At 61.6% G+C, this 11,873-nt stretch overlaps 10 protein-coding genes across 10 annotated transcripts; 7 read left to right on the plus strand and 3 right to left on the minus strand.

The window, feature by feature from the left end:
• Positions 1–46: 46 nt before the first annotated feature.
• Positions 47–1,693, plus strand: OT_ostta07g00450 (Biopterin transport-related protein BT1; the record flags this gene model as incomplete). The annotated part of the gene is made up of 1 exon (XM_022983709.1): positions 47–1,693. The coding sequence occupies one exon, from the start codon at positions 47–49 to the stop codon at positions 1,691–1,693; it is 1,647 nt and encodes a 548-aa protein (XP_022839346.1).
• A 1,615-nt stretch (positions 1,694–3,308) lies between these two features.
• OT_ostta07g00470 (unnamed product) lies at positions 3,309–3,743 on the plus strand (the record flags this gene model as incomplete). Its single annotated transcript, XM_003080102.2, has 1 exon — positions 3,309–3,743. The coding sequence occupies one exon, from the start codon at positions 3,309–3,311 to the stop codon at positions 3,741–3,743; it is 435 nt and encodes a 144-aa protein (XP_003080150.2).
• Positions 3,744–3,957: 214 nt separating this feature from the next.
• Positions 3,958–4,776, plus strand: OT_ostta07g00480 (Short-chain dehydrogenase/reductase SDR; the record flags this gene model as incomplete). The annotated part of the gene is made up of 1 exon (XM_022983710.1): positions 3,958–4,776. The coding sequence occupies one exon, from the start codon at positions 3,958–3,960 to the stop codon at positions 4,774–4,776; it is 819 nt and encodes a 272-aa protein (XP_022839347.1).
• Positions 4,777–5,051: 275 nt separating this feature from the next.
• OT_ostta07g00490 (Basic-leucine zipper domain) lies at positions 5,052–6,316 on the plus strand (the record flags this gene model as incomplete). The annotated part of the gene is made up of 2 exons (XM_022983711.1): positions 5,052–5,451; positions 5,568–6,316. 2 exons carry the CDS (start codon positions 5,052–5,054, stop codon positions 6,314–6,316), a joined length of 1,149 nt encoding a protein of 382 aa, XP_022839348.1.
• A 118-nt stretch (positions 6,317–6,434) lies between these two features.
• On the plus strand, positions 6,435–7,094 carry OT_ostta07g00500 (unnamed product; the record flags this gene model as incomplete). Its single annotated transcript, XM_003080106.1, has 1 exon — positions 6,435–7,094. The coding sequence occupies one exon, from the start codon at positions 6,435–6,437 to the stop codon at positions 7,092–7,094; it is 660 nt and encodes a 219-aa protein (XP_003080154.1).
• A 53-nt stretch (positions 7,095–7,147) lies between these two features.
• On the minus strand, positions 7,148–8,464 carry OT_ostta07g00510 (unnamed product; the record flags this gene model as incomplete). The annotated part of the gene is made up of 1 exon (XM_003080107.1): positions 7,148–8,464. One exon carries the CDS (start codon positions 8,462–8,464, stop codon positions 7,148–7,150), a length of 1,317 nt encoding a protein of 438 aa, XP_003080155.1.
• A 79-nt stretch (positions 8,465–8,543) lies between these two features.
• Positions 8,544–9,124, minus strand: OT_ostta07g00520 (unnamed product; the record flags this gene model as incomplete). Its single annotated transcript, XM_003080108.1, has 2 exons — positions 8,544–8,654; positions 8,735–9,124. The coding sequence occupies 2 exons, from the start codon at positions 9,122–9,124 to the stop codon at positions 8,544–8,546; spliced, it is 501 nt and encodes a 166-aa protein (XP_003080156.1).
• Positions 9,125–9,301: 177 nt separating this feature from the next.
• OT_ostta07g00530 (Bromodomain, conserved site) lies at positions 9,302–10,738 on the plus strand (the record flags this gene model as incomplete). The annotated part of the gene is made up of 1 exon (XM_022983712.1): positions 9,302–10,738. One exon carries the CDS (start codon positions 9,302–9,304, stop codon positions 10,736–10,738), a length of 1,437 nt encoding a protein of 478 aa, XP_022839349.1.
• Positions 10,739–10,770: 32 nt separating this feature from the next.
• Positions 10,771–11,340, plus strand: OT_ostta07g00540 (unnamed product; the record flags this gene model as incomplete). The annotated part of the gene is made up of 2 exons (XM_022983713.1): positions 10,771–10,976; positions 11,124–11,340. 2 exons carry the CDS (start codon positions 10,771–10,773, stop codon positions 11,338–11,340), a joined length of 423 nt encoding a protein of 140 aa, XP_022839350.1.
• A 144-nt stretch (positions 11,341–11,484) lies between these two features.
• OT_ostta07g00550 (NADH-ubiquinone oxidoreductase, 21kDa subunit,N-terminal) lies at positions 11,485–11,856 on the minus strand (the record flags this gene model as incomplete). The annotated part of the gene is made up of 2 exons (XM_022983714.1): positions 11,485–11,696; positions 11,790–11,856. 2 exons carry the CDS (start codon positions 11,854–11,856, stop codon positions 11,485–11,487), a joined length of 279 nt encoding a protein of 92 aa, XP_022839351.1.
• Between the last annotated feature and the right edge of the window lie 17 nt (positions 11,857–11,873).

Genomic DNA, 11,873 nt, shown 5'->3' on the forward strand with positions numbered 1-11,873 from the left:
CATCGCGCATCGGCCCGACGTCGACGTCGTACCGCCGCGCGCGTCTATGGCGACGCGGGCGCGCGCGGGAGGAGGTGAGAGCGCGCGCGCGCGCGTCGAGGGGTCGTCCGCGCGCGCGAGGCTCGGGCGGAGCGGCGGTGGTGGCGGAGGTGTTCGAGGGAGGAGAACTTTGGTTTCGGCATCGATCTCGCTCGGACGCGCGCGAGGAGGGACGCGCGCGCGATCGGCGGCGGAGAAAGAATCCGAGGGACGTGTGACGGACGGGGCGAGCGATAGGACGTCTTCGTCGATCGTGGAGGCGGAGATCGTGGACGGAGAGGTTTTAGACGTCATGGGACGGCGCGAGGCGGAATCCTCGGGCGTGACGAGCGGGACGACCCTTTTCGGGGTCCCGATGTCTCCGGAGGTGTACGCGATCGCGCTGGTGTACTTTGTGCAGGGGGTGATCGGGCTATCGAGGCTGGCGAAGGATTTCTACCTCAAAGATGAGCTGCACCTGGGGCCGAGCGAGACGGCGATGATTTTATCGATAGCCCAGACGCCGTGGTTGGTGAAGCCTCTGTGGGGCTTTCTGAGCGATTCCGTGCCGATCTTTGGCTATCGGAGAAAGTCGTACTTGTTGTTGTGCGGGGCTATCGGGTGCTTGGGGTGGAGCTCAATGGCGACGTGGGTGGACTCGCCGGAGACGGCGCTCGTGGCGTTCACGCTCGGGTCGCTGAGCATCGCGTTTAGCGACGTGCTCATCGATAGCATCGTCGTCGCCAAGGCTCGGGGGGAAGAACAAGGGGTTTCGGGATCACTACAGTCCCTGTGCTGGGGATTTGTCGCCCTCGGAAGTATCGTAAGCTCGTACTTCAGCGGTAGTCTGATCGAGACGTACGGCACGAGGTTTGTCTTCGGCGCCACCGCGATGTTCCCGCTTCTCATCGCCGGCGCGTCGACGTTGGTACAAGAGAAATCCGTTCCAGCGACCACGCGATCGCGCGACGGCGTCATCGGTGATTTCAAGGAGATGACTGGGAAGATTTTTAAAGTCGCAAAGCGCCGCGAGATTTGGGCACCCGCGTTGTTTGTCTTCCTGTACCAAGCCACGCCGAGCGCGGGAACGGCTATGTTCTACTTCAATACGAACGAGTTGGGATTTACGCCCGAGTTTTTAGGTCGAGTGTCGCTCCTTCGCGCGATTGCCGCCCTCGGCGGCGTGGCTCTGTACAACGGGTACCTCAAGCGCGTGCCGCTAAAGAAGATGTTCTTCTGGGGCACCGTCGCGGGCACTGTTCTGGGATCGACGCAGCTCTTGCTCATCAGTCGAATGAATTTGGAGTTGGGCATAAGCGACAAGGTTTTCGCCCTGACGGACACCGCGGTTTTGACAGTTCTGGGCGAGGTGAGCTTCTTACCGGTGCTCGTGTTGGCGGCGAAGCTCTGTCCCGAGGGTGTCGAGGCGACATTCTTCGCCGCTCTCATGTCGCTCTTCAATGCCGGCGGCGTCACGAGTGAGTTCTTGGGCGCGGGCCTGACGAAACAGCTCGGCGTCACGGCGGATAACTTTGACAATCTCTTCTTACTCGCCTCCATCTGCATAGTGTGCAACCTCCTTCCGCTCGCGGCGATTAACCTGGTGGACGAAGCCAAGGACGAGCCGACGAGCATCGACGAAGGGGACCTGGAATCGGGAACGAAGAAGGCGTAACGATTCACTGTAGCGCGCTGATAGGATGTAACAATTCATTAATGTTTTGGCTCTAAACTTTCAAGCCACGAACGATCGGTAAAGTGTGGTCAAACCGTGGACTCGAACCACGAGACGGCGTCCCGGCGAGACCCGTCGAACCTTTCTTCTGACAAGGGGGCCCTCCGGCGTCGAGACGCCATCATAGGGTGGTAAGTTTTGATCGATCGAGTGGAAAAGCTAACCAATATTCGAAATGCAGTTTGTTCGTTCTTCTTGAAGTGCGTTCGCTTGGGATGACCTATGTCTGAAACGTTGGAGGACAGAATAATTCTACCGCGGAATACCGTTGTTGTAGGAAAATATAACTCACTGAAGGAGAATGATCTGAAGGAAAGAATAAACTTGACGGCTGCCGAGAAAGTTGTTTTCTAAAGATCTGATGTGCGCGTTGTTCGGCTAAAACACAAAGAGGAGTGATTAAACCTGATGAGCAAGCGCGCGGAATGATCAAACAAATACGAAGACTCTGCGGTAAAGAAAATCCAAGAACTCAACGAGCAAGCGAAATAAACAAACTCTTTTTCGTCGTGACCGAAACTAGCGCAGGAGCGCGTTGATGCAGAAACAATACTGATGATCTATGGAGCAAAAAAGCGACACTCAACCAAGAATCGAACCTTCGATTTGCGTTCTCGCGAGCTACTGCGCTCGTTGACTATGTCGAGTCATTTCAGCGACCCTCGGCTTCTGCGCCGACTAGCGGGTTGAAAGAGATAAAAATAGAGTGTGCGTACGCTTCATATATGCGAGCCGCGTCGCGCCTGGTCGCGTCGACGCGCTCTGTGTCCAACAAGTCCATAATGTCTCCTGCGCGGCGTGGGAATATTTCTATCGAGACTTTGTTTGTACGCGCGAATCCTTCGCGCGCGCGCGCGCGTCGCGTCGCGTCGCTCGACGGACGATATCATCGACGCGCGCCTTTCGTTCTATCCCCCACCATCACCCACGCGCGCCGTCACGACCTTTTCGCGACGACGCCTTCCGGTTCCACCTCGGGCCATCCCTCGCTCGAGAGATCCCCGCGGGGCCATCTCTCGCTCGAGAGATCCCCGTCGGGCGTCGCGATCGACGCGTCGATCCCGGCGACGCCCGTGACCGAGGCGCGCTTTTTCGGCGCGTCCTCGGGAGCCGACGCGACGTCCACCCGGCCGTCGCGCGCTGTCGCCGCCGTCGCCGCGCGCGCGCGCGTCGACCGCCTAGGGTCAAAGGGCACCCGCGGTCGACGCGCGGGCGTCGCGGTTTTTTATTTTCACCCCCACCGCGCGCACGACGCGTATAATACCCCCCTCGAACGCGATGTCGCCCCCCCCACGTCGGATCGCCGTCGCCGTCGCGTGAAATCTCCCGCGCGCGCGGGGAATATCCCCGCGGCGACGGGCGTGGGCGATGGCGTCGAGTGATGACTCGAGAAATACGTCCCTCGAGACACCCGAGACGTGGCACCGTGGACGGCACCGTCGGCACGCTGACGCGGCGATGCCTCGACACGTCGTCGCGCGCGCGGTGTTCGACGACGCGACCGAGCGCGCGCGTGACGAGCGAAGACGAAGCGAAACGAACGACGGACGGCGCGATGCGGTGCGTGCGCGCGGTGCGCGAGACGTGGGCGGTGGGACGCGCGCGCGCGTCCGCGGGTCCGCGGCGCGGAGGCGCGACGCGCGCGCGGGCGGCGTGGAAGCTCGATAAGCACGGATGCGCGGACGGTGACGATCTGTCGGGAGATACGATATGGGAGATTTACTTCGTGCAGAATCAGCATAAGAGCGCGACGTGCTTGCCGGAACCGATCGATGTCGATGAGTTGATGCGCACCCGAGAGGGGAAACTTCGCCTCGACGCGGGGGAGATTAAATTCGTCGACGCCGAGGCGGATGGACTCGTCATCGAGGCCCTCGATGGGGTCACGGTGATCGATGGTAAACGCATGAAGAAGGGCGAACGCACCAAGGCGCGCTCCGGATCGGCCGTTTGGCTCGGGAAGGAGGAATTCTCCGTGTACAAGGATTGAGTCGCGACGAGACGCGACGCCTCTACGCAAGACGCGCTCAGAGCCTGCGCACGCGTCGGAGAAGACGCGCCGTATGTTTTCTCACAACCCCAATAGCAGGCACCTAATATGCGCCACTCTATTACGGTACTAATACTTAATATCACACGAGCGCCGTCGCTCGACACTTGTAATACCAGTCCGAGCTCGACCTCGCACACGCGCGTCGCCTCACATGTCGACCGCGCGCGCCGCCCTCAGAGTCTCCACGGGACTTCGCGTCCATCGCCGACGCGTCATGTCCACACAATCGCGCGCGTCGGCGTACGTCCCTCAAGGCCCGATCGAGGGCGCTTCGGTGGTCATCACCGGCGCCAACCGAGGCATCGGGCTCGAGATGGCTAAGCAACTGATCGCGAAAGGAAATCACGTCGATGCCGCGTGCAGAAGCGCCAGTGACGAGCTTCGCGCTCTCGAGGCTTCCTCGGAAGGGAGATTGACCATCTCCACCCTAGATGTGAGCGATCCCGCGAGTATCGACGCGTGGGCGAGTGGTCTGAAGGCGCGCGGCGTGACGCGAGTGGACGTGTGCGTGAACAACGCCGGCGTCATCGGATCCAACGGCTACGCGTGGGACTTAGAGAGCACGACGCAGGAGGAGATGATTTATGTGTTCAAGGTGAACACGTGCGGACCGCTGCTCGTGACCAAGGCTTTGTTGCGCGAGGGACTTCTCGGCGAAGGCTCGCTCGTTGGTAACGTCACGTCCAAAGTCGGATCGATCGACGATAACGGTTCGGGTGGTGGGTACTCCTACAGAGCGTCCAAGACTGCTCTAAACCAAGTGAACAAGAGCCTGTCCATCGACCTGAGAGATCGAGGCGTGCACTTCGCGTTGCTCCATCCCGGATACGTGCGCACGGGTATGACGGACGGCAAAGGTCTCATCGACGCCCCCGAATCCGCCGCCGGTCTCATCGCGCTCTTAGAGGGCGCGCACGGCGACTGCGAAACGAACTGGTTCGATTACAAGGGCGACGCCATCAAATGGTGACGCTCTAGACCGCATTTTAATCAATTCTTTCTCATCACCTCGAATGCACCATCGCGCGGGACGATGCCCTCGAATGTGGAGTCCCCCCCTCCACGAGTCACGACCCACCGTTTGGCTTATCCTCGTCAGAACGCGCTTTCCAGGTCACCGCGCGTCCCCGTCGTCCTTTCCCCACCGTGCGTCGTCGCGCGACGCGCTGGAGATCCGCGTTCGGAGGCGAACCGAGAGAAAATATTCCACTCGACGCGTTCGCATCGCCCGAGCCGTGAACGAGGATGGATCGCGTGCCGAGCGCGGACGATCTCATGTCCGCGCTCATGTGGCGAACCGCCCATCACGCGCACCAAAACGGCCCGAACGGCGGACAAGGGAATGCGCTGACCCCTGGGGTGGCGCGAACGCCGTCGCAAAACGAGATGGAAAGTTACTACGCGGCGATGATGGCGAACGCGGCGGCGGGAGGGAGCGGCGGGGCGATGAGTGAGCAATTTTTTGCTGGTTTGGGAGGCGCGTCGGGAAGCGCGCCAAACTCCAGAGAGGGAACGCCGGGGATTCCGAGAGTAGCGTCCATCGATGTGTTGAGGAAGATGATCATAGGCGGAGGATACGGCGGTGGCGCGGTCCCGGGCCAAGGGAACGCGTCGCCGGGGTCGATGACGCCGACGACGGCGCCTGGTGCGTGACGCGATCGCGAATGCATAGAGTACGAACCGAGTTGATTCGGGTTTCGATGACGACGGTTTCGGGTTCGATCACGATGACTGACGAAAATGTTCGTTTACGCGCGACAGCGATCTCGGGGTTCGCGAGCGGGGCGAATTTGAGCGCGCTTGGACAGCTCGGTGCCGCGGCGGCTGAGGCGGCTGCGCAGGGCGGCGAAACCACGACGACGGGCCGTGGTGCGAAACGCGGTGCGAAGAAAGCCGCGGCCAAGGCGCCGCCGGCGAAGAAGGCCAAGGCGGCGGTGGCCAAGAGCGTTGCCAAGGGTAAGAATGGGGTGAGCGAGAAGTCTGTGACCAAGGGTTCGACCGAGCTGGACGACGACCACGACAGTGATGGACAGTCTCACCAGGACGGCGATGGAACGAACGATTTACGACGTCAACGTCGTATGCTAAGCAATAGAGAAAGCGCTCGACGTAGTCGCCGACGTAAACTCGAGCACGTCGCCACGCTCGAGTCGAAGATTGCGCGTCTCCAAGCCGACTGGCAAGCTACCTTGCACCACGCACGAGCTGCCGATGCGCGCGTGTCGGAGCTCGTGCGAGAGAACGCCGCAATTAGGGCAGAGAGAGACAGACTACTTCAAATTCTTCGAGAACAAGGTCCGCCGGGCGGGAACGTCACCACTCCGAAGACGGGTACGGCGTTGGAGCGCAAATCTAGCCTCCAGCGCATCTCCAGTAACGGCGACTTGAAGGGCGAGCTCGGAAAGGGCTCTCCCACGATCGGTTCCGGCAGTGGATTCGTCCCGTTCAGAAGTCTCCAAAGCTATGAGAACCTGCTAGCTTTGCAGGAGGCCAAGGAAGGGAAAAAGTGACGGGTCACGCTCTGCGTGTCGCGTGGTCGCCTTAAGCCGTCTTGCACATTTTAAACTTTCAGACGTGTAGCTCTCTCCGTTCCCCACTTCGCCGCGCGTCCTCACACGTCTAGACGACATGACCGTCTCGCGCCTCGCCCCCGTGCACCACCGGTCCATCTGCGTCCCCAAGTCGCGCTCTCGTCGACGAACGAAGCCTCGCGCTGCGGACGCTAATGATTCCTTGGGAAATCTCGACGCGCTCTTATCCGGTGGAATCACCTCCGAAGACGAACGCGTGGTCGGCCCGTCGTCCTCGGACGACGAACCGACGACTTCCAGTGGCACGCAACGCGTCACGCGCGCCGTGGAGGTGAGACTGAACGACGAGACCGTCGCGCGGGTGGAGCTGGAGGTCGCGTCGGCGACGTCCCGGTTAGTCCGGGCGACGATGAAGTCGCCGCTCGGGATCGTGTTCGAGGACGTCGAGGGGGCACTGACGGTTGTCGAATTCTTTGATGAGAGTGATCTCGGACCGCGAGGTCGAGGGATTCGGATCGGGGACGTGTTGAGAGCGACGTCGGCCATGATACCAGAGATGCAATACCCAAAGCTCAACGTGTTGGGCGGCGGCGTCGGGAGACCGGGATGGCGACGGGTTATGTACACCACGGCGTGCGATTTAGATGGAAATCTAGATGACGTGACGTTCGATCAAGCGATGAAAGCGATAGGGAGTAACGCGAAGGCCGGCGACTACGACGTTGAGCTTGTGTTTGAGAGGCGAGCGACGGATTAGACGTTGTGTTCGTTTGTGAGTGGAACAACTTTAGCTTTTACATGATCACCGCGCTAGCTCTTGCGAGAAAAATCGACCACGGACGAGGTGCGAAGGGAGTCAATAATCTCGTCGCTATAGCCCTTACCGCCATTGCACGGGCGCACGGCTCGGATGGGGGCTAAGACATCCTCGGAGAAATCGCATTTGAAGCCGCCAATGACGGCGTCGAGAACCTCCTTGTCCTCAACGCAGGCCATGAGCATTCTCGCCGAGCTGTAAACTTCGCTAACGAGCTCGAAATCTGTCGCATCTTGCCCTTGAAGGGAGCCAACATCAGGATTAAGCGTCCGCATGACGTCGTCCACGAGCGCCGGCGCACATCGAAGTCCCATCAGGCGCTGCGTGAGGGCAATGCGAACACCAAGAGCGTCGGGTGTACCCTCTGGCGTCTTCATTGCTTGCTCGTACGCCGTCTGATCCTCCACCTTGTCGCCTATGATTCGCGAAATCCCCTCCACATGGTCGACGCCGACGACAGCCACAACCTTTTGGCCCTCCTCCACCTTGTCCGCGCACTCCCGAATCGTCGACGCCAGCACGGTATCGCGCTCGTCGATGATAATCCTCTCGAAACAATCGTGAGTCCGTTCGTTCGCCTTGGACGCGATCGGATGATCGTTCGGCAGGAGTAACCGGTAGTTTCTCTCGCTCTGCTTCGCGAACGTCGAGTCCAGCTCCGCGAGCGTCGGTGACGCCATCAATCGTCGATACGTCACCGCCTTCGGCCTATCACCGTACACCACACTAGCCCCTACCGCGAACGCCGCGGCGTAAACCAACACTTCCGGCGGTAACTGCGCCTTCATGCTCTCCCACTGCGGCGACTCCGCAATGGGTTCGAGCTCGCCCTTCAACGCGCCCGCCAACCTCGTCACGAACACCAGCGCCTCTGGCGCGTTCTCCGCGTCCACCATCATTGCACTCACCCCTTGTTCGAAGTTACACACGTTCCCGGTCGCATCACCGTGCTCGCTCGTCACCGCCGTCTCGACCACAACGAGCGCCGGCTTGCGGGACAAGATGTACTCCGCCGCGTCGAACGCCCCCTCCTCGAGATGCGAAACGCCGAACATGACGATCTTCTCGTCGAGCTGCGCGTATGCCCCGGAGGTCCAAGCGTCTGGCGAAGTCGTCACCGCGGTCGCGGGCGACAAGAAGTCATCCTCCTCTTGGTCCTCGAAGAAGCCCGCCTTTGGAGGGGTCGGGCGAAGCGGGCGGGACGCGGGACGACGCGCGCGATGGAGCGCAGGCGCGCACTTCGAACGGGTGGAGATACGCGAGGGGGCATGCCGCGCGTTGTGAAGCGCGAGCGCGTTCGCGGCGGGCATGACGCGCGACACTCTGCGGCAGGGCGAGGGTGCTTGGGGTAGGGCAACTTGGCCGAGCGTCCGCGCGCGATTATCAAAACTACATCCCGGAAGCCCTCCTGGCGTCGATGTCGTGCGCCCACGTGGAAACCTTGACGTGAGAGGTCGTCGTGAACGTCTTTCCTGCCTCGCCGCCGACGACGTCCGCGGCCTGCGCTTATTAAAATTTTTACGTCAGTCCTTCGTCCTCCGCTCCTCGCGTCGTCTTCGCGTCGCCCACATCGATCGCACCTTGGGCACGTTATTCCCCTTCCGAGCCTTCTCCGCCTTCTCCGCCTCCGCCTTCGCTTTCGCTTCGTCCTCTCGTCGCTTCGCCTCGATCATCGCTCTATTTTCTTTCCGTCGCGCCTTGCTCTTCTTATTGTTGCTCTGCTTATTCCTCGGAATGGACGATTCGCTTCGTCCCATGGGTTTCGCCCCGCCCACGGCGCTCACGGGCGGTTTGTTCGCCTTGGGCGGTTTCTTCCCATCGCCCTTACGCCCCAATCGCGCGAGCAGAGGCGCGACGACGGCGCCGAGGAGCGCCAACAGAATCACCCGACTCGTTCCCGAACTCGCCGTCTTCGCGCCGCTTCGTCCGCGCGCGCCCGTCGCGATCGATCTCTTCTCGTTCCGCGGCATCGTCGCGCGAGTATCCGCGCCTCAACGTCGAGCTCGGACGCGCGCGAGCGTCGAGCGCGCGCGCGAGCGCGCGGACGTGTGACGCGTCGATCGACAAAGCAAGTCCCCAGTGCGCGTCGCGTCGTTTCCAGCGCGCGCGCGCGCCTCGAACGCGCCCGCTCGCGCTCGAGATCGAACATGGAGACGTTGCCGACGTACGAAACGCTCGAGCGCGACGTAGAGGATTACGCGCGCGTCAAGAGAGACGTCGAGCGGTTGCTCGAGTTGGTGTTGTTCGAGCGACCGGCGCGACGCCGAGCGACGAGCGAGGCGCGAGAGGCGTCGACGAGCGGACGAGAGACGCGTGAACAAAAGGTCAACACGCCTCCGGTGAAGAGCGGACCGAACAGGGGTGGGAATCGGGAGCTGAAGGATTTGTTCAAGACGTACTCGACGACGGCGAGCGGGACGCGAAACGCGAACGGAAAGGCGAACGGGAAAGCGATCGCGCGCGCGGAGGTGGAGTGGCACGTGAATTCTTTACATAGGAGATTTAATCGCGCGCTGAGCGCGCTGTTGGATGATTTGGCGTCGCACGAGGATGCGACACCGTTTTTAATCGCCGTCGACGAAAAACTCGTGCCGGATTATTACTCGGTGATTGAGCGGCCGATGGCGGTGGTGACGATGCGAGAGAAGCTGATGCGGGGGGAGTATTTGAGTAAGGATATGTTTCTAGAAGATCTAAGGTTGATTGAATCCAACGCGGTGGTGTACAACGGGAGTGATTCGGTCTTTGCGAAGATGGCTCGAGCCGTCGTGGGTCGGGGCGAGGAGTTGCTCTCGCACATGCCGCGAGTGGACTTCGTAACGTGCGTTCGAGCGGCCGAGTACGCAGAGAAGCTTGTGAATGAACCGATGTTGGACACGTCGAACGATATGGATATGGATGACGATGACGAAGATGACGACGCGGAGACCAAGGCGTGGCGAGAGCGCACGCTCGCCAAGCGCGTTCGCCGAGTGTTTCGCGCCGAGGCGCTCGCCGGTCTACCGATCGGACAGCGACGCGCTCTGCCGAGACGAAGCGCACTCGGAATGGACGCATTTATGCGATCATCGGATGATCACTCGAAGTGCTGGCCCGAGGCCGACGATGCGAATCGCGCGCGGCGTCCCGAGGATGACGATTTCGTCGCCGACGCCGTGCCGACCGTTCCTCGGTACGCGGCGTGTGCCTCCGTCGCTCGCATCGAAGACATTCGTGCCGACTTAAGCGTCGTCGCCCTCAAGATTGCGCTCGATGATCGCCGCCCGATCCCGGGCGTCGGCACGAGATCGATCACGAACGTCGCCGCGCGGGCGCTCGAAGAGCTCGCGCACGAGTGCGTCTCGCGCGTCGCCCGCGCCGTCGCTGATCGTCCTCACAAGCGACCTCGAGACGATCACGACGATCGAAACCTCTTCCTCAGGTGTTGGGTCGCCGTTCCCGACCCCATGTCGACGATATCTCCGTGTGAGGACGTGGACGACGTCGTCGAGGATGACTTTCGATGCAAAGTCGCCCGCGCGCTGCGCGCGTCAACCGCCTTCGCGGCGAACGCGGCACTCGGCGGCGCTCGTCGAAAATCCTAGGGCTCGATCGGGGGCATCTGAGAGCGCGCGTCATGTCCGACGCGCCCGTCGACGCATCGAGCGCTCGAGCGCGCGCGACGGTTGGGAACGAGGCGTCGACGTCGGACGACCGAATTCTGAATCTCGGAGAATCTCGAGACTTTGTGAGCGAATTGCGCGATTTTAAGACGGTCCCGTCGCCGGTGAAGACGCGGATCAGCGCGCACGTGCGATCGGATAGCACATGTAGCACGGATGGGTGCGTCTTGCGCGATAGAGGACGCGGAAACGAGCGTGCGCGCGCGCGACGATTCCGCCAAGTCGGTTGGACGCGCGCGGCGTCGACGGCGCGAGAGCTCTCGATGCGTACGGAGACTGACCGTGCGGCGGTATTCTTTCGATGTAGGCTTATCGCGCCCGAGAACGATGATCTCGAGCGCGGTGAACGAACGCTTTCGGACGGAAGTCCCGCCAGAGGCGACGCGAGGGGGACGAACGGCGCGCGGGAGCGATTCGTCGATTCCTTGAGACGAAGCAACGTGCGGACGATGTTAGCGATGGCGCTCATCATCCTACTCGTCGTCTTATCGGCGATTTCGTTGAAGACACTGCGCAAGGGATGACGTGTGCCGCGTATTCCCTCGCTCGGACTCTTTCGCCTCCGACGTCGACGCGTCTTCGTCGCGCCGCGCCCGCACCCACCCCCACGATCACCTCAAACCCGTAGCATCACTTGTACGTCTTATTATCACAAATTGAAGATTTTCTCAATCCCTGAATCCCATCAACCGTCCCGCGCTGCTCTGCATCGCGTGAAACGTCCCGAAACACAAACCGATCGCGCCCAGCGTCGCCGCCGTCGGCGTCCGCAAGCACCGCTTACTCGCCGTCTCCAGCCCACCCACGACGTACCCCACCGAGCTCCCCACCGCCCCTCCCAGGAGCACGTCCCGGAGCTCCGTCGTCCCGAACGCGCGCACTGCGTCGAATCACACGCGCCCCCGATGTCAGTCCACGCGCGCGCGGTCCATCCCTCGTTCGATCGCGTCGTCGCACCGCGCGCGCGACGCACCGCACGTCCCGATCGACGGCGCGTCGTCGATCACCGGTCGCGTCGGGACGTCCGCGACGACGCCCATCGCGCGCGTCGTCCGTC

This window comes from Ostreococcus tauri, assembly GCF_000214015.3.
Source record: "Ostreococcus tauri WGS project CAID00000000 data, contig chromosome 07, whole genome shotgun sequence".
Classification (NCBI taxonomy): domain Eukaryota; kingdom Viridiplantae; phylum Chlorophyta; class Mamiellophyceae; order Mamiellales; family Bathycoccaceae; genus Ostreococcus; species Ostreococcus tauri.